The sequence below is a fragment of the Ochlerotatus camptorhynchus genome, unplaced genomic scaffold (assembly GCF_037179485.1).
Source record: "Ochlerotatus camptorhynchus isolate MF236.1 unplaced genomic scaffold, CSIRO-AGI_Acam_v1.1 ptg000220l, whole genome shotgun sequence".
NCBI classification, from domain to species: domain Eukaryota; kingdom Metazoa; phylum Arthropoda; class Insecta; order Diptera; family Culicidae; genus Ochlerotatus; species Ochlerotatus camptorhynchus.
In genome coordinates, this window is record NW_027040710.1 from 3,345,800 (window position 1) to 3,372,428 (window position 26,629).

At 39.4% G+C, this 26,629-nt stretch overlaps 2 protein-coding genes across 2 annotated transcripts in view; both read left to right on the forward strand.

Annotated features, from left to right (window-relative positions):
- The first annotated feature begins 355 nt into the window (after positions 1-355).
- Positions 356-26,629, forward strand: part of LOC135703735 (dnaJ protein homolog 1-like) — a 208,001-nt gene continuing 181,727 nt past the window's right edge. Inside the window, exon 1 of the mRNA XM_065225050.1 lies at positions 356-1,248. The gene's annotated coding sequence lies outside the window, so the exon portion shown is untranslated. The remainder of the gene's footprint in view (positions 1,249-26,629) is intronic.
- Positions 11,035-26,629, forward strand: part of LOC135703687 (uncharacterized) — an 82,222-nt gene continuing 66,627 nt past the window's right edge. The window contains exon 1 of the mRNA XM_065224966.1: positions 11,035-11,188. Within this exon, the coding sequence (XP_065081038.1) occupies positions 11,035-11,188 (154 nt within the window). The remainder of the gene's footprint in view (positions 11,189-26,629) is intronic.

Consider the following 26,629-nt stretch of genomic DNA (forward strand, 5'->3'; position numbering starts at 1 on the left):
GTATGACTGTATTGGACAAATTTCAAAACATTGCTTCCCTTAGCTGTAGCAATTTAAAGAGAAAATGAATGAAGAGAATCGATCATCGCAGTTAGGCCCTTATGCATGCTGACTGTTGAATTACTTAACCACTGCATCACCTACAATCCACCAACCACTCTCAGCTTTCAGTCACTCACTTTTCCACTTTGGGGGCCGAGAGCTTATTCGCTTCCACATTATGTACCTACATTGCATAGGTTGATATCGCTGAGCACGGCGCAGGTTTTTCAAGTCTCGCGCGCACTCGCTCCAAGCCAAGCTCCAAACTCACAGAGTAAGCTTGGGCTCCCACTCGCCTGCATTGAGTCATGTTGATTTAGTCGCTTTGCAACTCTCTTGCCGAGTGTGCGTCCTTCTTCGATCTTGTGCTGTTTGAATGTGGCAGAATCTTGTGCTTCTTATTTCCCATTCTTTCTTCTCAATGTCCGGTCCGCCCGCGATCGTCGCCAAAGTCTTCGCCGCCGTCGCCGTTGCCGCTGTCGTCATCGATCGTCATCCATAGTGTTTAGTTCTGCAGTCATTTCTGTGCCGATTGGGGATTTTAGTGTATATACTTGCTTGTTTGCAGGATTTTGGTGTATTTCAGTACTAGAGGATCGTAAGTCCTATTGCGATTGCGCGCATTTTTTTTTTCTTTCTTGTCGGTGTCTTTTTGGACGACCCTTGAAACCGAGATCTTTCGCTGAAGATTTCGTGTTTGTGAGCTGTGCAAAAACGCCTCCAGATTTTCGGCTTTGGATGGTGGATTTTTTTTTCTTCTGGTCAGAGTGAGTTCACGGAGAATAATTATTTTTAGTGGTTCGCTTGCTCTTTTTTTGCTAACACAGAACCCGGTGATTTTCGTCGGGGTTGTGACAGTTTGTAAGTGTCATTCAAAAGGAGTGTTTTTTTTTAGTTTGAAACGTGTTATATTTTGACGAATTTTGTGCTTTGATTGTAACGGGAAAAGTCAGCGAAAGAGCGAAACGACCATCACCGAAAGAAACCTTCGAATGTCATGACACATTGAAATTTTTGAAAACAGGCCGACTGAAAGTAAAATATACTTCAGTGTCAACTATATCAACGGAGGATTGCCGACGTAACGTGATATTTACGATTTAGTGATAGTAATAAAAATCGTAAACAGTGCGCCGTGTGATCAAAGCAGATTACTTAACGAGCGGAAACTTGACGAAACTGTGACCATCTAAAGAATCCAGCAAGGTAGTAAATCAGCATTTTTCTCCAATCTACTAATACATGAGGGGTACACGGGGTTCCACTAGTTCCACTTCCGAAATTGGAAGGTGATCAACGAAACGGATCGTGTGTGTTTTTTGATATAAATCACTTCTAACACACATACAGACGGCGAGAGCGCGTGGAACTCATTTCTCATACAATTTTGACAGTCGTCTGGTGTCAAAAATGGAATGTTGTTCTGCGCAACTCCACGACCGCGAAAGGGATGATGGGTGGGTGGTGAGCAGGTGAGCCAACGCAATTTTTCGTTTTTCGGCAATGCTCATTTAGCTTGGGCCGCCACCATCGTCACTTTGCTGCTCGAGATGTGCGCGAGGTATGAAGCCAGGGTAGATTACGTTACGTGAATGGTATATACAAAAAAAAAAAGACTCTGTGTTGTAGGTATACACATTCAACCAGCTTCTCGCGCATTCATAATGAAACAGCGCGTTTTGGTTCAATGCTAAATCAAAATACAAACAAACCGTGCGTAATCTTGAGAAAGTACGGCAACGGGAGGAGATCAGCAGGAGGGACAGAGAGAGAGAGAAAGAGAGTGAGAGTATAAAAATCCTGATGCTGAGTGCAGTGAGAGAGTGAGAGTTGGAGAGAGTTTGCATAGATGCACAGCTATAAATACAATGTGCACTCATGTGTGATTCCGCATTGATTTTTTATGACTATTATTGTGGTAGCCCAAATGGTGTCAAAGGAATTTTCATGTTAGTTTTAATGCATATTTTAATTCAAATTCTCAATTAAATGTGGCAGTAGCATGGGAGCTCTATTTTTATACTAACGATATTTTAATTTTATAACAATATAATAATTCAGTGTTTGAAAAGTTCGCCATAACTCAGTATGACTCGCAACTTTTGCCCTTGGTGCACTTTGTGAAATATTGCGAACAATTTCTAACGCTGCTGGATACTATACTAAAACGCTGCCAGACTGGAGAGTTATAACATGTTATAACGGTTGTCAAATAATTGCAACACAGAAACCACCATCAAGATAGCGCTATAACATGTTATATCTCTGTAGTCTGAACAAGGCATAAACACACTAAACAGGATTATTCAATGTACACACAATACATTAATTTCTGTTCACACTCTTCTGGAACCGGATTGGCATCGGGATTATTGTTTTTTTATTTAATTATTTTTTTCTTTGTTTTTTTAGTAAATTTAGTAATAGCCTACATTATTTCACATTTATTTATCAACTTAAACAACGTAAGAAATAGTTTCATGTTAATGTAATGTGGTTTCGAACTTTTTCTTTGATTGATCTTATTAGTCATAAAATAAAGACTAGGATCGAAAAAAAAAAAGTCAGAGGTTGTATCCAAGACACGACCGTAGATTTGACGTAGGATTATGAAAGGTAGTTTTAATGTCACAGCAAAAGTATAGTAATTATTAACTTGTTATCAGTTAAAAGTTCGATAGGTTGAAATTCGGAAGCAATTATAAGAAAAAAAATTGAGAGTTATGTTTTCGAGGTGCTCTGTCGGTGTGCATTAGAATGATGCAAAATTTGAAAATTTCACTTCACGGTGCTCAAACGGTTCCAAATCGGCTGATTAGCCTCCCAAAATTTGAACTCATTTGGTAACAACTGACTTAGCACAAACCATTTGAAGTTATGGGAAATACTACGGGAAAATCAAACTTTTTGTTCATGGTTTTCTAGTTTTTTTTCCATATTGCACTGATAAAAAGTTCTATTCTTATGATTAATTTTCGCAGCTAAAACTTTGCAGAAGATCGTTTTTCAATTAAACGTAAAGATAAACAGTTATTAATTGTTTAGGAAATCTATAATCTAATGGCATGATCATGCAGCTGTTTTGTGGGCAACACTGTATTCTGCAGTGTGACATAGTTGTCACGATTGTTGTGCTCTACACGCTATTCTCAAGCTACCTAGTGACTGGGTATATTGCACCCATTCTTGCATGACGTATGGAGTAGTCAAAATATGGGTAAACCAGTTTTCTCGACATGAGTAGAATCTACCCAAATTCTGGATAATTGCGTCTCATAAAAAATCATACAGTGGAAATGGCGCGGCGTTGAAAGGTTGACTTTTGCATAGGAATGCTGGCAGAGGAAATACTTGTTGGGAGACATGTTCAGTGGACACAAGTAATTAATGATACATTTTTAAGTTATAACAACCATCAATTTCAAACATTATAATTTTTAAGGATCTCAAACATCACCTGGACAACACGTATGAGGAACCACACATCGTGTGTAAAGCACCTATATTCAAATCTGGATCGTACAGCATTGTATTTGATAAGGTGGTGCTTTCCACCAGCGAATCTTTCATCGATACACTCGACTTGTTTTGGAAATGTTTTCAAGTCTTCGGTGGAAGGGTACCCATCAAGTTCCAAATGTATCATGACGTTTCCTCAATTTTAATTTACAAAACCCAAGCAAACTGTTCCCGAAAGTGTGTAAACGACGTTTGTTCCGTTTTGAAAGAGGCTATTCAAGCCGAGATTCAAGCTGAAGGATCTTAAAATCGAGCTTAAACTCGTTGAAATTTCTGTTGTTTAAATAAATAAGTTTTGATATAGGGTTAACTACCCCATTTCCGGCCTTTTAAGCACAACCCGCACTTAGTATTTCTTAATCTAGCGCAGTTTAGCAGCAAACGGAATGTTATTATTACTGATGGCTTCCAAATTTATTTACTTTTCCGTACCGTACCGTAAGATTTGATAAAGAGAAACCAATCGTTGAGATATTGTCAAAAGTCTAACACTGCTTCTTGACGCCAAACTCGGCCTATGGATTCTAAACTCGGCCTAACGCATTGAAACGCCATTGAAACGCCATTGAAACGCCAATGAATTGACTTCGGCCTATCGAATGAAGATAAAAATTGATTCGGTCGGAGCGCTTCTTTTGTTTTTTGGGAATAATGGGTGCAAACCTTCATATCACGCGTTCTCATTGACTTCGTTCGCTAACTTATTAATTAAAGTATCGTACCAAACGCATAATTGACTTGTTAACTCTGAAATCATGGATTTATTTGAAGTTTTCTGCTCGATAGACCCAAAATGGGCGATTAGGCCGAAGTACCGTTCCAATTCAAATTTCGGACGATTCAAATTTCGGACACTTTCATTTTTAATTAAATATTACATCCAGTTAGAAACAAAGTAATAATGGTAGATGATCGTGGAGGGCACTAGTCAAAAAAATTTAAAATTTACAAGACATGTGGATCATATTCGACCGAGATAATCAACTTTTAAAAGTGTCCGAAATTCGAGTTTAAGTGTCCGAAATTTGAATCGGCACGGTAGTTCTCTACCCTACTCGTAAATTGCTTCTTTTTTTCTCTTTGTCTAGTTAAAGAAATTATTTGCACATGTATTTTAAAGGTTTTCATCGGTTGCACATAATCCTTCTATCAAAATAGGTAAAGTCTAACCAGATAACAAATGTGAACATCTGGGTAAACTTAACCCAGATTTCTTCGCAAGCTCGTTTACCCAAATTTGTGTAAATATTGGTTTACCCATTTTTGGGTAGTTTCATAATAGCGTGTATTCTACGCTCCAGAAACACCAATGCACCATTGCAATGTTGCCTGCTGAGCATTTGATTGAGCAGAATCATAAGACATCAGCGACTTGAATCATACATAACTTTTGTTCTTTACATTTTATCTAAAAAGTGGTCTTGGGCAAAGTTGTAGCTGAGAAAATTTACAACAAGCACAGTTATAATTTTTCATAACAAAGTTATATGGCTAGTTGTTAGATAGTTATGAACAAAATATTTGGTTTTCTCATAGTAATTTCCATATAAACTTGGTATGGTTTGTGCCCTGTCAGTTTTTTACTAAAAGAGTTTGAATTTTGGCAGGCTATTCAGGACCCGATTTGGATCGGGTATTGAACTCTTTAGTTAACTCTTTTATCAGTCATTGCATTGTGTAGCCAAATGCTGCGACATGACTATATCGATAAACTCGGAAACATTTTCTGAAATATCACTTACTTCGCACTACAAGTGTAGAAATTTGAAGAGATTGAACTGCTCATTAATTCGGTATTCGGAAATGAAATATGTATTAGGGAAAACACCTCAATCACAGAATCTGAGCATACCGGACGGTACCTACGTTATAGCTCTTTGATGCAAATTTTAAGCCCATTAAGAGAATTCGGAAGGTTTTATTTTTGCAAAATTCTATTAATAGTAATGGTTTAAAATTTGCCTCAAAAGGCATGAAATAAGTACCGTATGGTATGCTCAGTGCTCGGTATCAATGTTCGGCGCCTGTGTTAGAGAAACCCCTTTTTCCCATCACGGAAACGCCTTGTTTTCTGATGACTGAATTACGTAGGCGTAATGTTGGCCTATGCATCTAAGATTGGGCCCATCGCTAAAAATCAGCTATTTATCAATTTTATCTAGATGAACCCGTCATTGGGACGGTACTTATCGATATTTTTGGTCGCTATTGAAAATTTAGTCGATTGCTGAATTGATGTATGGGCCCAAATTAGGGGCACTTAGGCCGATATTACATTCATTTCCCTATTTTCGTGCATAAAACGCACGGAATTTTTGATTTATTCAATGGATAGTAAAATATCAAAAATGATTAAAAGAATTTATTGCTAAAATTTTTTGAACCGCGAGATTTTTTCTTTTTTTCTAGCGTCCTTACCTTAATTCAAAGGGTTTCTGGTTAATTTACATGGTCATGTGGTATTCGGTCATTGCGAGAATTTGTATGTACCACTTCAATACTTGACGCATTTGACCACAAACGTTTTGTTACTGCTTACATTATCAAATAGCTTTGGGGGTTATGTGGCTGGCATCAAGGCGAGCGAACGTGCAATGGAAATTAACTCTTTAACACATTTATGGTGGTCTTGAAAATGACCGTTTTGTCGTGATGGTTGAGTAATGCTGATCTATTAGGGAGATCAACACAGATGAGGCTGGTGAGCTGTATGTTGTTTGGAACGAAAGTGACGTGCTTGGCAAAGATGGCCCACAGCGACTCCCGAAGAGCTATTAATTCCGCTCAGTTGCGGTGCGGCTTCTTCCTCCTTCTTCGGTGAATGGACGCTCATGTGATCTGCAGCTCGCTGCTTGCGGGCAGTCTTTCGTTGTGTACTGGAAAACAATGTTCAACGCCACGCGCCGAAAACACTGCTGTTGCTGCATGGCGATCAACCTACCGGACACCACCACACACGGTGATTGAATACCGTTCAGTGAAACTGGATGGAATTCGATTTAAAAATCTACGCTAGATTAAGAAAGTCTAAGTGCGAGTTGTGCTTAATAGGCCGAGAATGGGGTAGTTAATCTTAAAATCATATTAAGTATCAGTGTTGTGAGTCCAATATACCGTATTAATTTGGAAAATAGTTTAAAATTTTGTTTTTTTTTTATGAGAAATTTTAAAAGTGAATGCAAATTTTTAAAAGCAGAATGTTGAACTGTAGTATGAAGATCTTTGTTAGATCTAAATCATGAGAATTGGGTTCAGCCAGTTCATGTTAGTCTTTCAAAATCAATCGATCTTATCATAAGGGGGGGTAAGTATGCAAAATCATTTTTTACAGCAAAACATTGATCGCAAGGGTTTAGGCACAGACAAACAGACGTAACTCTTCATTGTGTATCTTCGTTCACGCATTTAACGGTTGATTTGAATATAATCAGTTCCACGAACTACTCGCCGCAGCGCTGGCATCGGATCACTTTGACGTTTCTATACATTCTATAGAACTTTTATGCAATATTGTTTGCGAGTTAGCGAGCAAGCTTGTTTTCCGCGAGAAGCCTGAAAGATGTCGCTACTAAGGTCCTATGTGTTGAGATACGGCAGCCCTAAGTATGTACCTTTAGAATTGATAAAACGATCCATAAAATATTGGAAAACGTTCCATTAAAAACATTCAAATGATCCATAAAACATCATAGAAAATCCCTAAAAAAGTGTGGACGATCCATAAAAAATATCAAAATTATCAATATTTTATGTTAAATTTAGCAACACAATTGTAAAAATGTACCGCTAAATTTTTAAATAATGATCATTGGAATTGTACGAATTACCCGTACTCATATTGCATTTGATCCATAAAACATTCAGCAATGAACCTTAAACTAAAGAAAGTGATCCATAAAAAATCAAGTTTGCACACTTAAAAATATAGGCATGATCCATAAATTAGACGTATATTATTTATGCTTAGGACATTATTTTTTAAATTTTGATCCATAAACCTTGAATAAATGCTCCACTGCTTATCAACTTAGATTTACTGTCCTGCCCGTTTATTTAAGGTAGAGGTGCAAAGCGACGAGCAAGCGTCTAGTATTAGCTTCCAAAAGAAGATTCTATAATAATATTCTTAAGAAGCATCATTTAGAAACTTCTTTAAGAAGCTTATTCTAGACGCTCACCCATCGTTCCACTCTTCGGACAAAGAAAAAAACACGGGCAGAACAGTAAACCTGAGTAGCTACGCAGTAATGAAGCAATTTTCCAAGGTTTATGGATCAAATTAAAAAAAAAGGGTCCAAAACATGAAAAACATATGCATATCCCATAGACTATAACACACCATAATAAGAACGTCTACCATTAACTGGAACACCTACCATAGGTATGATCCATAAAATTAATATTTATTTTTAATATTTTCTTAAGAAGATTATGATAGAAGCTTCTAATTATAAACGCTTGACCATCACTCCACACCTCTACCTTAAAAAATACGGCAGGACAGTAAATCTAAGTAGTTAATACAGCAATTAATTTTCAAAATTAATAATATAGTGTCCAAACCGTGAATAATATACGTCTAATTTATGGATCATGGCTGTTCGGAATATTGGGATAACCCTGTACCGCCAAGCCCAGTGACAACCCTGTGGGAGATTCGGAGAGCTACGTTAAAGGTCACTGTCAGAAATGAAAGACGTCAGGTTTGGTTCAACGGAACTGTGAACTAACAGCTCTATATTTGCTTAATCTAGATACTGCAATTTGATCCTAAAATCTGGTAACCTACAATTTGTTCCTAAACGCTATATACTTGATTTACCCTAAGTAAAGCTCATTCTACATCGTTAACTAAAATAAAAATTGAATCCTAAATCTAGCCAAATCTTTGTTGAAAAAGTGACGGAAGATAACTCTCGGTTTGAAAAATCTCCCGTTCAGCCTCCTATCGCTTTTCATGGAGGAATTTCTCTACCTCCAGCGCTTTCTCCTTTGCGCTTTTCTCCTGCTGGAACTGGTCTAGGGATTCCTCCAGGTTGACCTCATTGGTACTTTCTTTTCCAGATTCAGATCCGGCATCATACCTCGCACTATTCTTTCTGCTAGGTGGTTTCTATGGGACAGACTTCTTGGTTCCTTTCGGCACCTTCAGCATATTTGTGCACTTCGAGCACGTCTACGGAACCTCGTTTACAGATGTTGTCTTACCAGCACAACTATAATGGGTCCAGAAATCGCAGACATCACACTGGACCATATCATCTACGAGGTCATGGCCTTCACAAAGCGTACAGTTTCGATCGTTGTTCTGTTCTTCGCTCAACGGTGGTGTTGATCCCTCTGACATTTTGAGATTATGTATATCCGATGTTGTTCTTCAAGAATGTTCGGATTAATGAAAGTAACTTCCTCAGAGCAGTCCAGCTTGAAACTGAAAAACGGTTTTATTATAAGCATTAAGATTGATTGAGACTTTATATTAGTTTAATCCGAACATGGATATATTTTTAAGTGCGCAAACTTTATTTTCTATGGATCACCTTCTTAAGTTTAAGGTTCACTGATGAATGTGTTATGGATCAATTGCAATATGATTATGGGTAATTCGTACAATTTCAATGCTCATTCTTTCGAAATTTAGCGGTACATTTTTGCAATTGTGTTGCTAAATTTTACATAAAATATGGATCATATTGATATTTTTTATGGATCATTCACACTTTTTTTAAGGATTTTCTCCGATGATTTATGGATCATTTGGATGTTTTTTATGGAACGTTTTCCAATATTTTATGGATCATTTATTGGTTTTTATATTCAAAAGTATGTTTGCCGTTGAGATACTATGTTTTCAAGAAAAACTTTTTCAAAGAGTTACGTCTGTTTGTCTGTGGTTTAGGTAACTATGAAATACAACTTAAGTGCTTGTGTACCTTGGCTGTAAAACTTATAGTTTTGACGGTAATTCAGCTCTTTTAGAATCAATTTGAGTGACATTGATCGGTGATAAGATTGCATACAAGTTGCAGTACTTATTTCAATCAGAGCACGCCGGACAGAATCTCACGACGAATGACATACAAACCAACAGCTCACATCAGCTTAAAATGCGCGCCAAATGCTCTTTGGCTGTGTTCCATTTGGAGAATTTTCACTTCTATTCGACCGATGAAATTTCTTCAAATAAACGTGCTACTAGACTTATTTCTAACAGAAGAGGAATAAATTTTGACAAACACCTTTTCGAAAATCGGAAGACCAACAACAGAGGGATTTTCGAACATTATAATTTATTTTCGAAGTGTCAAATTTAAGTGAAAATTCACCAAATGGAACACAGCTTTAACCTAGGTGATGCGAAGATGGACCCCAAAAGCAGATCAATTTAGAGCTGTCAAATCGAACCAATTTTTCTATCATACCGGTATGATGAACCGAATACAAGTATTGCAGTCCTTCAATATTAAACATAATCAAGCTCACCTTGAATCATTCTATTTATGACGATGATGTGGCGAAATTTAAGTCAACCAATGGCGACGAACCGATTATTTTTGAGTTGCAAACATTGAACAAAAAATCACTTCGCATCACCCAGCACTATAATAAAAAGTGATACTAAACAAACATTGAATAAAGGAAGTTGATATCTTGAGAAAAGTTGGTAGAATTTGCATTGACTACAACTTTGCTGAAAACATTAATAACTTTTAAGCGTGTTTGGATAATTTTAAATTACAGAAGGTGTGTGGATAGATGGTTCTAATAACTTCAAAAGAAAGCTTATTTAGAATCTACCAACTTCTCCGAATATAGCTTACACATCTCACGATTTTTGTAGCTTTGAACCACTGTGTAATGTGTTCAATGATAGACTCCTCATCAGTACTGAACGCCATTAGATTAATCAAATTATTTCAAATGTTTCATAAGAAGCAATGAATTTGCCCCCGAATTTCTGTATGTTTTACATTTCACATATTCAAAAAACCTGTAAAAACGCTTGAAGGTTAAATTAGAATAGGTTAATTTTTTACCATATTCTACCAACATTAATCAAGTGAGTTTCCTCTCCGGAAAGCTCTTTCTCTTTTATGCTTATTTTGCTCGCGGACTCACTCTCCCACCTATTTGCTCAAAACGCCTTGACCAAAACTCAGAGCTCTGATCTCTGGCTGAGCGACCGATGAGTCGATGACTAATCGATCGTCTGCTGCCTATATGTAAACATTCACGCTCTCTGAGCTATCTCAGCAGCTCTCTTGCGCTGAACCTGCCGGGCTGCACCCACCCCACTGCCATCTCATCCCATAATGATCATCAATACCCCATTCTCTACCAAATGTTCCAACCAACCAGGCAGGCAAGCGTAAAGTAATCATTTGCATCTTTACACATGTATGCACGTTCCTACCTACGACTACCTACAACACACCTTACAACACACTTTGGAGAATTGCTTGCTTTTCCATCATGAGTTTCAAACTAAACACCTTAGCTGACAGGCAGAGCAACGCCGCCACGATCGTGGATCAAGAACGCGGAGAATACTTCCCTGACCACAGCAACAGCAACAGCAACAGCAACAACATCGGTAACAACAACACTGGCTCGTTGACGTGTGCGAGTAGGCTAAATTTAGAACAGCGCTCAGTTCAAACGCGCAAATCGGCGTTTTTCCCTGGTTTGGAATTCGACGGCTTTACGGGGTGGATTACCTATTAAACTCCTAGAAGGTGATTGAGGTTGCGATTTGCGGTTGTGCTGCTTGAGTGCAGTTTTGGGTGCCTAGAATTGCGATGGAATCAATATCAATATCTTTTATTTTGATACTCATTCGTTCACTTTTTCATGTGAACATTTTTCAACACAAATGTTTTTTTTTTTGGTTGCAAGTGAAAAATTGCCAAAAAATGCTTTCCTTTGAAATGTATGTATGAGCCCAATTTTGGGAACACTAAAAGGCCACCCACATTAGATCCGTTTGCGTTGCGTTAACGTAAATTTGACAGTTAGACAATAGATTTAGCTGTCACTTTGCCGCAACGCGTCCGATCCGGATGAAACTTGAAGTGTGTGTGAAATATGTACTAATATCCAATAGAGATCTCCAAGCGCAATCTCACGAACACTTAAGTCCAACGTTCATATATAAAAATGAAGAAGAAGAAGAACCAAAAAGGTATCGCGATATCACAACTACTTAAAAAGGTAGCGCGCGGTCTCACGCACACTTTTGTGCATCTGGAGAACTCTATTGAGAGAGGTAATACATACATGCGGGGCTTATTGTTGCGTTGCGTTTGTAACGGAGTAATTCGCAGATTACATACTGGTAACTGTCATGCATAAACTTTAACGTTCATATTCTGATTGCTTAAGGAAAACTATTTGGGAGTGAATACCCGAATAAAAATTTACCATACAAAAACAATAGAACCTATTCTTACAATACAATAAAACCTTTTGTAGCAGAAATAAATGTTATTGTTAAAAACAATAAAAAACACAATAGAACTTCTTGTTATGTACAATCTAATCTATTGTTAATGGGACATTTACAATAGAAAAGAGGGGTTGTTAGTTACCGTCAGTGTTGGGAAAATATCAAAAAATCAAATCTCACTAATGCCCAAGATCACGCTTGATTTTCGTAGACAAAAATCAACAAATAAACAACTGCGGTTGATTTTGCAAGCTGTGATATCGCAGTTCAGAATATCAAGCTAACATAACTCACCAGCTGCAAATCTCACCAAACTGTGGTGAGATTGAGTTTAATGAGCTTTGCTTTACACCCGAACGCAACCGAAACTTTCATAACGGCTGCCAGCAGTCCCTTCGTGTCTGCCATTGGTGAAAAGTAAAAAGAGATGGCAAACTATACTGCCTCTTTCTAAGAAAACGATGTGCAACTGAATCATTTTTGTGTCGAGTCAACTCTCAGCTTGATTTTTGCCCGTTGTGAATAGTCTCGCAATATCAAAGGAGCTTGTAAAATCAATGTCAAGCATGATATTTTGTTCCAATATCACGCGTGATATTGAGAGCGTATGAGAGCGGAAAAATACATTTGATTGATGATTTTGTCAACACTGGTTACCGTAACCATAAAATAAATCAAATTTTTCCCGAACAAATTTGGTCTTATTACAATAAATTTTATTGTTTTGTTTTTTGATTGTGAAAAACTTGGATTTCATATAATTTGTTGTAAACCTATTGTGGTGACTATTTGATTATTTGACCAATACAATAGCATTACAATAAGATTGATTGTCAACAATAGAATCTATCGTATTTTATTGATGTTTTATTGTTATTTAATGGTTATTTTTATACGTTCTCCAATCCAAGTTTAGAACAGGAACAGCATGACAATTACCATTGCCAGCCACACCCATCTTCTCCGCTACTGGGGAAAGGAAAGATATTGTTGATGTAACATCTACTTAACGAGAGGCCAGCGACTCACCGACGCCCCCATAGACGCTACGGAGTTGGATAGTTGGGTAGGAGATGGGTCATGATTCGCTTAAGCAGGCCATGGCAACTGTTTTATTTTGGAGGAGCCTGGGAGTAAACCCATGGTCTTTCACTCAGTAAGCAAAAGCGGCAGCCACCAAGCTAGCCGAGCGCCACAATTTAAATATTTGGGCCTTATTTTGTGAAGTTAATATAATACTAATACTAGTACTGATTGAAATATAATGTAAACAAATAAAAGTTAAGAGTCTCATCCGAATCAAATGATTCCAAATGCTCATAGAAATTATGTTTAAATATATAAAAGTAGAAAAAAGGAACAAGCTCACCAAATCAGTCGAAGTGAATCCTTTGCAAGCAGCTCTATCACGTTTGGTGTAGTAGTTCCTCTGGTTTAATATAGTCGATTGCTCGCCTTGACGCGAACACGAAGCGACCGTGCATAAAATCATACAACGCATTAATAAACTGAAGTTAAAAACTATCACTCGCGATGCCACAAAATTCTGGACCGGGAGCACAAGCGAAATCTAATTACAAACAGGGTTGCTTCTACTCACTTGCTATAAGAAAAATATTTTTCGGAATTATGCAATCATTAGATGTTATAATGATATGTTGTACATGTAAGTAACAAGAAGATGCTGTAAGGTATGTGTTTGATTTATAAAACCTGTCAATTTCGCTTTCAGAGCGTCACAATCAGCGATCTTATGATTCGTGAGCGTTCACTAAGAGAGAGTGCTCACGAGTCGTAAAATCGCTGATTGTGACGCACTGAAAGCAATATTGACAGATATTATGTGTCAAACATATACTGCATGACCTCTTCTTGTAACTTACAAGTACTAATTAGCATTATACTATTTCATGATTTCATAATTCCGAAAAACATTTTTTTTTATAACTAGTGAGTGGAAGTAACCCTGATTACAACTTCACAAAAGTCGAGAAAAAAACTACATACATACGGGGCTTATTGTAAGTGAAAGTAACCTCGGAATGGGCGTGACTCTCCAGACATTCTGAAATGGGCTGCTGGATCTGACCTTCTAACTACCGGACTAAAGCTGCCTACAATGACCATAAATGCGGCATTGTAGAGAGAGTTCTTCCATAATAACACTGCCAATCAGTAGGGGTTAGAGGGAATACACATACATACATACATACATACATACATACATACATACATACATACATACATACATACATCTGATTATCGGTAATAGGCCTAAAAAAGATATTATTTTTGCGTGGTGAAACATATCTCCTAGAATCCAATCTATCTATCTATCTATAAATATCTATCTATAATTCTATATATATATAAATGAATTTCTGTCTGTCTGTCTGTCTGTCTGTCTGTCTGTCTGTCTGTCTGTCTGTCTGACCCATATAGACTCGGAAACTACTGAACCGATTGGCGTGAAAATTTGTATACAGGGGTTTTTGGGGCCGTGGAAGGTTCTTATGATGGTTCGAGACGCCTCCCACTTCTGTAAGGGGAGGCTCCCATACAAATGAAACAGAAATTTCTGCATAACTCGAGAACTAATCAAGCAAATGGAACCAAATTAGGCATGTGGGGGCGAGTGTGGGGGTATAAGGAGATAATCATAGGGGATAGTCCCTTAGATAATAGAGGAGGGGGCTACGTACAATATAGCATGCTTTTTTTTTAAATCGGCGCATAAACTCAAGCTAATATTGAATCCCGAGCAAGACCGGGCACACTCAGCTAGTACCTGTATAAAGAGAGAGCAAGATTAGCAATTTACATTTAATTCCACTACCTTATTTGCTTATCCTTGACAGATACGTGTATTTCTTCTACAATGTGCAGACTTCTTCAGTGTCTTGTACCAATACTCGACTATTACTACAAGACACTGAAAAAGTCTGCATATTGTAGACGAAATACGCGTATCTGCCAATCAAGGATAAGCAAATAAGGTAGTGGAATTAAAAAGAAATTACTAATATTTCTCTCTCTCTTTATATCTCCTAGATCCTCAGACATTTTTTCGTATTGGTCAGTAGATATATAACAGAAATTCAATTTTTTTTTATGGTTTTGGGGTTGTAATGGTACTTCCATATTCTTGGGCAAGACTTGTTTGGGTTTCAATGTTGTAAATAAAGTGAAGGCAATGTGTATACTCTTGTACGTTTCTTCAAATATCGTATATATCTCGTGGAGAGACATCATCATCAGAAGACGCTTCTGAACTCGTTCTTTTTGGCCATTTCGGAGTTCAGGCATTGGCTTGCTTATATTATTGCTATTAAAAAAAATCTATAACAGTTTTGTAATGTCCAGGATGTGGCCCTACCTTGTGTTTTGTGGCGATCAGCAAATTTAGATATTGGACGTCTCAGGGCACCCGAATAAACACATTTTAAACTTTGAATTGGTACTATTTTATTGCCTCCAAGCGGCTTCTTGCCTTGGTCGGAGGTGAAATGTAAACTTTATAACATACATACAATTGCTTCTCTTAAATACTCTAGGACAATCAAATGACTTACAAATAAGGGCCCATGCATTAATTTTGTCACGCTAAATCGAGCAAATAATTACCTCTATCGTGACGTTTTTCTTATACCTAATGCATTGCTTGTCACAAAATCTTAGCCCCCCTCCCCCCTTAGAGCGTGACATAATATATGCATCAACCCTAAATCCCAACATTAGAAAATAACAAGGCAACACAATTTTATGGACCATTAACAATGCAGCCTACACAAACAAATATGAAGCGGGGACAACTTCGCCTGTGTTTTGAAAGGCCTTTTGATTCGCCTTCTCACTCACAGAAAGAGATGATTCGCAAACAATACAAATCACAACATACCGGCCCCTTAAAACAAATATTTTTATTTAACTCTCCAAAATAATGCAGCTGAAGCTGCATATAGAAGTAAATTTTCAGCGTTTTAACGAAATTATTGCGTCTTCCAGTTAAGCTGATCTTGGGTGTGCGTTGTTTCAGTGATGATAATGAAAGTTGAATTATCGATCGCAAGGTGGTACCTGAATCCGATGTTGATTTTCGACGAAGCAGCTGTCCGATCCGATTCAATAGAAGGATCAGGGGGTAAGTCACTCTGCCACCTTGTGACTGTGCTGATAGTGTTTCTTGTCTGTTTTTGGGTGTTTCAGGGTGTTTCTGTGTCGAATTCTCTGTCAAAACGTACATTGTTTACTGGCAACCATGATTTCCACAATGCTGAAAATGACAGATCCCTCTGCGATCGTAGTTGTTTATTGGTGTTGACGGGGACTCGGTAGCTCTTTACCAATGACATTTATAAAAGTTCTGGGCCACCAGGCAGTTTGCTGGTGTTAGAAGAAAAAATGTTGGAGGGTGATGTACAAGACACGACCGCATTGTTGACGTAGGACTACGAAATTTTTGTTCGATTTTCTAGTCTGTTCTCTCTGTACTCTGTATTATTTTTATGGTTCGGACGTTTTCGAAGATTTCGCGCAGCAGGAGAATGCATACGATGAGGGTTTCTCAGTTTATGAAAGTTAAACGGAATAAATTTGACCCACCGATAAGACTACAAATAGAACATAATTTATTTCCCTAACAAATTATTTGATTTTTGTATCATCAATATACATCAATTTAGTGACAAATTGAATGGGTGAATCACGAGTTACTCTTTATAAATTCTATTCTAACTCTTTTCTGAATTGAACTTGCCCAAGCAGCACACTTCGATCAAAATAAGCTGCTACAACTTGATTGTGACTAGAATAAGTGGTACACAAGTAACCAAAATTGTTCAGTGACATGTGTGCTGCAAGGGTGCTACTAGGGTGGTGGCCCTGAAAAGGGCCGTTTTGATACGTTGGTAATAAGTTTTAACCTCGGAAACCGTACAGAGTGCGTGCGTCCCTGTCGCTTCAGAGCGTAGACGACATCCATGGCCGTAACGGTTTTGCGCTAGGCGTGTTTAGTGTAGGTGACGGCATCACGGATCATATTTTCTAGCAACACCTTCAGCACACCTCGGGTTTCCTTGTAGATCAGACCGGAGACACGCTTGACACCACCACGTCGAGCCAGACGACGGATGTCAGGTCCTGGATGTTATCACGCAGAACTTCCGATGACGCTTGGCGCCTCCTTTTCCAAGACTTTTGCCTCCCTTGCCACGACCAGTCATTGATGCATGATATTTGTGGTTGAACGGGTGAATCGAAACTAAGCCTAAAGAAGAGAAACTACTTAATACTACTATTGACAGCTTAAAACTAACCTACTCTACTATATACACTTAACCTACTATGTACAAATTGCTTATTAAAGCATGTTCAGAAAGATTGCATTTTTGAATAAATTTAGTTGTCATATCATCAATTTTGGAATCTACTTTGGGAATTTCTGCCTCTTGATGGAGGTCTGCTATTCTTGTGTCGAATGGACGATCTAGGATCATCCTCAACACTCTATTCTGTGCAACCTGGATTTTGTTCCTGTGGGTCTGAGCGCACGATTCCCACACCGGGGCGGCATAGAAGATCGCGGAGGCTATGATCTGTTTGTAAACAGCCAGTTTGTTTTGCCTTGAGAGGCGGGATCTGCGGCAAATGAGCGGATACAAACACCTAACCAAGGCGGAGCACTTAACTAGGGTTTTCTCTATGTGCGAGCGGAACAGGAGCTTCTCATCGAACAACATCCCGAGATAAGTAACATCAGTGGACCACTCGACCCTTGTACCATCCATTATTACGGTACAGGAGGGAGACGGTTTAAGTTTTAATGATTGTCTGTGAAGGAACATGATCGCTTGGGTTTTCGAGGCGTTGATTTTGATTTTCCACGTGGTGGCATAATCAGTAAAGGTGTCAAGGCATCGTTGGAGCTTGTTCGTAATTTCACGTGGCATCCTACCCTTGACGGCTATCGCGGTGTCATCTGCAAACAGAAAGAACACGCAACCGTCTCCTAGAGGAGGGATGTCCGACGTGTAGATGCTGTAAAGCAGTGGTCCCAGCAGACTCCCTTGCGGAACACCTGCTGGGATCGGAAATTGTCCCGAAAGGGAACTATTCAACGACACCCTGAACGACCTTTGCTGGAGATAGTTACGGGTGATTTTCACAAGGTATGGTGGAAAGTTGGAGTTACAAAGCTTGTATATAAGTCCGTCGTGCCAGACATTGTCAAACGCCTTTTCGACGTCTAACAAGGCCATGGCTGTGGACTTGGATACAGCTTTGTTACTTCGGATGTTATTCATCACCCGCACTAGCTGATGATTGGTGGAATGCCCCTTGCGGAACCCGAACTGTTCCGGAAGAAGAATGTCATGTTCCTCCACAAACTTGTTTAGTCGGCAGAGGATCAATTTTTCGAACAGCTTGCTCAGCGCTGAGAGCAGGCTAATCGGTCTGTAGCTTGACGGTAGTGAAGGGTCTTTCCCAGGTTTGCGGATCGGGATGATTTTTGCCACCTTCCAGATGCTTGGAAAGTAGTGCAGCTCCAAGCATCTGTTGAGGATGGCAGCCAGCAGCGAGTGCACCCTCGCGCTGAGATTTTTCAACTCTAGGTTGAATATTCCGTCAAACCCGGGAGCCTTTATGTTCGTACTGTGTTTCAGCGCTGAGCAAATTTGTTCCTCTGTAATCCGTTCTTCTGGAGGGACGGCACAAGGGGAGGCATCTAACGTCTGGACGCACTGCACAACCTGGTTCTCGAGTGGACTTGGGATTGTAGAGCCAAGCAAATGCGACTGGGCAATGTGCTCCCCAATTGCATTGGCCTTCTCTTCGTTGGTGATAAGCCGTTCGTCATTGACTCTAAGTGGTGGAATGGGCTTGGGGTGAGACTTCAGCACCTTGGCAACCTTCCAGAATGGTCTGGAACGGTCGTCCAGGTTCTGAACGAGCCGCCCGAAACTCTCGTTCCGGATTGAGACCATTCTGGAAGCGATCTGCCGATTCAGATCGACCATTTCGTATTTACGCTGCAGATCCCCAGTCCGCTGAAACTGGCGTCTACGAACATTTCTGAGCCGAATCAAGAGTTTGGTGTGGGAATCAATTGCTTGAAACTTACCCCTCACAGGAACTCGTCGAACGCACTCTTCGTCAGCCATGGATATGGCTTGATGGAGACCCTCCAGGGCCCGGTCGATGTCCTCCACTGTGTCGAGCGGTGGGTTGTCGTCGATGTGGCGGTCGACCACGCGTCGAAACTGGACCCAGTTGACTCGATGGTAGTCCTTCCGCTGGCACGGTGCAGGGGCCACGTTGTAGCCCAGCTCGGTCAGCACCGGTTGAACTAAGCCTAAAGCGTGGTTAGCAACCTCTTATATAGACAACCAGCTCTGCCGGTACCATATTTCCTCGCTTCCCATTGGCTATATACAGTGATGGTGATGCAGTTTTGTCGATATTGGGAAATTGCCGTAAAAGCTCTACGCAGATGTCGCCACTGCATGATGTTGATAATGTTGACAGGCTACATAGCAAATTCATGAAAATGAGCATTCATCAAAAAATTAATATTTTGTATTAAAATCCAACTGGAATACTCAAAGATGCAAAGAAGTATTGGAATGAAGTTTTCCTAACACCATTCGAAAGATGTATTGAAAGGATGTTTTGTAGATTTGATGAAAATTATGAATTAATGCTCATATTCATGAATTTGCTATGTAGCCTGTCATCATTATCATTATCATGCAGTGGCAACATCTGCGTAGAACTTTTACCGCAATTTCTCAATATCGACAAAGCTTGCTGGAAGGCGTGCTGAAGGTGTTCCTAGAAAATATGATCCTTGATGCCGTCACCTACACTGAACAGGCCAAGCGCAAAACCGTCACGGCCATGGATGTCGTCTACGCTCTGAAGCGACAGAGACGCATTCTGTACGGATTCGGAGGTTAAAACTTATCACCAACGTAACAAGACGGCTCTTTTCAGGCCCACCAAGTTGATTTCAGAAAAGAGGAAGTTCTGAGGCATAACATCTCTGATCACGCCTTCCTTTGGAAGGGAAGTAAAGCCGTTGGTTCCCGGTTCATGAGTTGATGGGTCGATAGGTAGGGTCCAGGTGTGGGTAGCATTGGTGCACAGCACGGAAAACAAATCCAAGGAAAAAAACGGAGAGCATTTTGTGTGGTCGTTGTGGGCGTGTGGTTCTGAATTGGCAACAAAATGTTCCGCAATTGCATCCTCCCTATTCATACACGCCCGAAGATTTGAGGCGAATGTCACTTCAACTTGTTTCATCTAGGAACCATTATCTGATGACTGTGTTGGGGAAGCAGCACGTGCATGTACGTAATTGGTGGATTTATTAGTTATTTCGAAGCTTCTGGACAATGCTTGACATTTACCACTTTTTCAATAGTTTCAATTCAAAAATCAACAGTCCAAAGCGTTGTTATCGATACGTAGAATGATTTCTGATTGCTGATAAAAGTATTGAAATTGGTCCAGGGGCAGCTAAGTTATTAACGTTCAAAATCTTTCATAATTTCATTTTTCGGTTTTCATAAAGTGTACCCCCATCTTCCCGAAAGACGTAGTGCTACGTCAAAAATGCTGTAAACATTGCTGAGCATCTGCGAACAGATAGAAATACCTCACTGCCAACAGCTGTTTCGTGTAAAAAGATAAACATTGCAATAAAATACGAACACCACTAAGCATTTGCACATTTCACTAACACCAATAAGCCCTTTGGCCCAGACCTTATATAAACGTAATTGGTTCTTTACTCCTATGGTAAAATCCAATAAGCAAACGTCAGACTGTGCGAGATACATGGTCGACTTTGTACTATCATTTCGCTGCAACGAAAATTTCCATAAGAAATTGACAATCTTTGCATGAAGAGACGACGTTTTGACGGGTTCAACGGCAACTGGGGAACGGTTCTTTGTAGATCATAACAATCAAAAAACTACATTTGAAGACCCACGACCCAGGTGCACTGAAGAGTAGAAAAGTTCCACGAGCTTACGAACGGTTCAGTCAATTCCAGCACCTCGCATCCCATATCAAGATTACGCTGATCCGGAAAACTTTGTTTCAAGACTCCTACCACCAACTCAGGCACCTACCAGCTTATGAACTACGGCGAAGGCTGTACATCATCTTCCGAGGGGAAGAAGGTCTGGATTACCCTGGCGTTTCTCGAGAATGGTTCGCATGAGGTGCTCAATCCAATGTACTGTCTGTTAGAGTATGCCAACAAAAACAAATACAGTCTACAAATCAATCCTGCCTCAGCTGATATCCTGGCTCATGTAAATAAACCAATCGTTCTAAATATTTTCAAATTTGACAGGTTAGATTGGTTTGTTTACTCATTAAAGAGGTTCAGAACAATAAAAAACAGATCATACTGTCAAACGTGAATGATAAAATCAGATCGCTGATTGGTCTATTATAAACAACACATGATGTAAACATTCTTGGAAGTGGTGCCAGAATTGATGAAAAAATATCTTTTATCGGGTGGCAGTCTGCATGACAAGGTGTTTGGAGTGCGTCACAGTGTATTTTTGTGGGTTTTAACACAAGGTGGCAGAGTGACTTACCCCCTGACGGTGAGGTATACGAGTGCACTCTTAAAATGCATTTATTTTGCGAGCAAGTTATTTTAATAAAATTTTGTTATTGGTATGTTAATAGAAATTTCAAGAGCTATTCAATAGATATATAACATAAGCAATTAAATTTCTTGTCAACATTTTATTTCTGTTCATTGATTTTAACTTTTGTATCATCGTAGAAGAGATTAAAAAAATGCTACGCATGCAAAATAAAAGCATTTTTTAAGTTCTAGTAGTATGCCTCCTCGTGAAAAAAAAAAATTAAAATCATCATCACTTTCATAGTTCATTTATTCTCCACGGGAGCTAACTTTGATTTCTCAATAGAGATTAGTAACGTTTAACGCACGCACACTAGCGGGTATATCGCCGTGTAAAGTTATTTATTATTTTCCTCTGACTAACATAAAAAAATATGCAATAAGATCTGTCAAAATGAGTTTGACAGCGATTTGTTATGTATTTTGAGCAGTGAAGTAGGTCGAAGGGGGCAAAAAGAAGAGCAAATGGCTGAAAAATGACTCCGACGGAAGCGTGGAGGAGAAAATCCCCTCCGTAGGCTCCCTGGCGGAAAAAGGCAGTGAAGTAGGCCGAGGTGGGCAATAAAAAAACTGTGATGGAAGGGTTGTTATAAAGGATGTAGGTGCAGGAAATAATGGTACAGTTGATGGTAATATTGAGGTTTATGTCAATTATAAAGTTGATAGAAATTTTAAAGTTGTTTGCAATGTTAATGACATTATTGAAGTAAATGGTGTTTTTGAAGTTGGTAATATTGAAGTTGATAGTGATGGGGAAGTTGATGGCGATGTTTAGGTTAATAACTTTTTTGATGTTGATAATAATGTTGAAATGAATGGCAATGTTGACGTTGTTAGCAAAAATATTGTAGTTACTGGTGAACCGTGAGATACATTCGAAAATGGCCAAAAATTATCAACATTTATTAACCACTGCATCTCAAAAACTTTCCTACGTTGTGTGATAATACTCGGTCGTTTATCGGACTATCATGCCATCGTGCATGTAAACTATTGAATTTATTTGCAATCTTTACAGTAGAACGGTAGGCATGATAACACTACGCTTGCGGCACTTGTATGAGTATTTGGGTAGGATAGTTGCACACATTTTGAAAACATGATTTATGTTGTTTTATATATTTTCAATATATTAAGTCGAAAGTAATTGAACCATGTTTTGGATATTTTTCTAAAAATTTGAGTTAAAAAAATCATAAAAATAAAAAAAAAAAAAAATTTTTGAGAAAAATTATTTTAATTTTTTTTATTAAAAAAACTGTGAATTTTTATTTTTAAAAGGCGCTTTTTTTCAAATAGTTCCAGATGTTCCCTACTGCATTGCCGAAGATATCGCAGCGGTTGGACAAACATTTTTCGAGTAACAGTTTAAGTTTAACAGAGTTTAACAGAGTAACTTTTTTCTATAGGCCCTTTTCAAAATTCAGGCTTGATTTAAAATGGTGATATGAAGATGCAAAACGGCATTTTGGACATGTTGGTACTGAATAATAAACGATTTGACGATTACCTGACTTATAACGAATATACGTTGTATACGAGTCCCCGAATACAACATATAACTCGTCTAATTGTGCATAGCATTTAGACGAACTATACGTTGTATTCGGGGTACTCGTATACAACGTATATTCGTTTTAAATCATTTAACACAGTAGTTATTGTTTGGTTTGAAACCCTGTAAAGCTCCGTCCATTTTCGAAGCATCTCGCAAATGACACAATTTACTCAACCTGATGCATCCGTGCACACCTAGTCCAATGCAAACTGATGATTGCTGTCTCATGCCAGCTATTTACCGAACATGGAAAGCAGTAGCAAATCCTCCAACGGCAATCACAGCTAGGCATAATTGGAAATAATCGCTCAGATAATCATCGATGGATTTGGAAAATTGATATCCTCGTACCATTCAGTTCAGAGCAGCATCCAACCTTGTGGGCAGGCAGTAGATCCATACCTCTACGCTCGAAAGCTCAACCCGTTGCTTATCCTGCATCTGATGGTTGGAAGGCAACAGAAGGAAGCACTTTGCCAGGCAGCCTGAGCTTTATTAAATATTCAACATTCAACGAACGACAGTTTTAATCTTCGCTTGTTTTACACCATCGAACCGTCGATGCTCAGGACCCCGGTACCTACCGCAGTCCATGGATGCTTTGGTAGAGTGCACGAGGGAGGAACTGTCAGTGGGAAAGTGGGCCATGTAGGATGCATTAGGGAGCTGTCTCAATTTTGCGATCTATGATGCACTCGATCGACTTCGACAGAATCCATTTCCTACGAACGTTGCCAATCGGCTTCCAAATTTAGCAGAGCAACAGACTTCTTACTTGACATGGTACCGACCGGTGAGTGGGTCCATGCAGCTTTTTGGCCGTCTGTGCTGATACAGTAAACCGGTTCGCTTGCAACTTTGCTAGGATTTCGATAGGCAAACGAATTATTAACAAAATTGAAACTGACAGCTGCCTGGCAAACGAACTGGATAGAACGATTATTAAAAAAAAAAACAAGTATTCCTTCCACGTCCACACAGAAGGGAGGAAAGGAAACGACGTCGAGGTGAAATGAGATTGCTATCAACATCGTACCTCTACAGTAATGATTTGCAATTAGCACGTGACTACAGTGTTAACGATTGGGTTCGGTGTTGTTTCTTACTCTGACCTGTGCGGTGTTGTTTTGGGTGGCTATTATGATGTGTTCGATGCGTTCCGCGGGTCTTGTTAATAGCCACCCAGATGCCGTTGCATCTCGCTCATCGATGACCTTAGGCAGCCGATGACCACATATGGACATCGATTGCTTCTTTATGTGCAGTCGGAAATTTGCATGCAAATTTGTTGCCATTCAGGAATCTTTTCAAGTCGCTTCAAGACGTGCCTAGCATGATGGGTAAAAAAGTGGTACAATTTATGCCGTGGTTTGGGCGGTCAATTGATGACATAGTGCATAGTGAAATGAATCAGGTTGGTTCTAAAAATAAGTATTTGAGAGTCGGAGACTACGGTTATTGATTTTGAGCTTTCTGTGGCCGTCATCTCATGGCTATGTAGACCAAGCTTTTAACCGTTTTTCGGAACTGAACTACTAGAAAAGGTTGTACAATATGTACTCCAGCACCTTCAGCACACGTGTGAACCACGATTTAGACGTTCCACAGGTGTTGATTTGTATTCTAAAACGAATTACCTATTATCCTTATAGGGCTCTAATACAAGCCAAATCAGACATCGATACAAATAAATCACTTCGCGTAGACCTACCGCAAGCCCTCTGACCAATGCACCCGCGCCGCTGCCTGAGCTGTCGAGCGAGCATACTGTATGTGGTACGACTAACCTCTCTAGGGTCACACCATATGTCATGCTAGGGAACAAACAACATTAGCCACGGCGCGGCGGACAGAGCATATTGCTGACGGAACTCGTGCCTATATGTCTCGTGAGCGGTGCAGCGCTTTAGACGGTACGCAGTGAGTGAGACCAATTGAAGTATACACACACCGTACGCCCAGACAATATGTGTTTATTATAATGTGAGTACGTCTTTTACAAAGAGCGTCGTGCCGTGTGGTTGAGTAGACGGTTGTTGTCATCAGCAAGCAGCGTTGCAAGACGACGAGAGAATCAAGCGAATGTATCGACGAGACAGAATACAGCCGGAGAAAAATGGCAAAATTAAGGTCAAGGTTGACGAGAATGTAGATTTTCATATCTGTCTCCGCTCAGATGCACCAAATAGGAATTTCAACCGATGGCAAAAAGGCGGTAGTCGTCGTACCGATTGAGATAGTCTAGATTTTTTTTTATTCTGCAGCAAAAGTATTTGGACAATTCAACGTAGTCCATGATCTCTGGAATTACAGAATTCGAAATGGCCCTCTTTATCGCATTGCTTTAGAAAAAAAGGACCAATCACACTGGTTGAGACAACGCAATGTTAAGCACTCTTTTAACGATCGCCATTCGACAGTTTATCAATTCATCAATCACAGGACAGTGGCAGTGGACCGCATTCGTGGGTAGGGCGTGTTAATAGATTTATAAAAGCATCGAAACAAGATCTCGCGCAAAAAATATACATCGAGTGAAGTGACCTGCTCTTTTTTCACCTGGTCCACATATAAGGGACCCACCAAATCCTGACCATATAGAGGGCACCGCGTTGAGCACACCATGCACACTTCGTGATGTGTCACACCGAGCAGTTCCATTTTCTGCTGGTAGCTATTTTTGCAACATGCTCAACACCAAGCAGAATCGAACCAAATGTCGCCTACGGCAATGAAAGAAGCAACGTGGGACAAAAAAAAATTGATACAGCTTCTGAATTCAACAGACAGGAGACAGGAGGAGTTGGAGAATTAGAGATTGAACGAGCGCAAAATGGAAAACAAAGAATTGACATTTATATGACAGCGGGTTATTATTTGATAATTGTTTTGATAAATGATAAAATCTTTTTTTTTTTTGCAAGTGCCCTGTGGATCCATACTTTAACACAACCGACGACAACGACGACGAATGAGAGCACCAGATAGGCATGACATTGAGGCATCTTCGTTGGTACTTAACCTCAATCACCATTATGCGCCGTTCGTGAACTGTTTTACATTCAACGCGGGAGATACTGAATATGGAACCACCAACCGTGAGCTCAATATTTTTTTCAAATAAGCTGCGTATTTCGTGTTTTGGCTGTAAAAATTAAATTCTTAACCGATTTTGATTAAACTGGACCGAAATGTAGACCCCAGGGACAGCGAAGCGATCATTTGTAAAAGTGATCAATTCGTAAAAAGAATCTAGAGCTCCGCGATTTTTTAAAACAACTTGTTGTGAGGCTGCATGAATTAATTTTGATTTGAAACCAGGACTGCCGTGAGATGACAAAGTGACGTAAACGCCACCAAGGTAAATTTTCACTTTTCACCATATTCGACT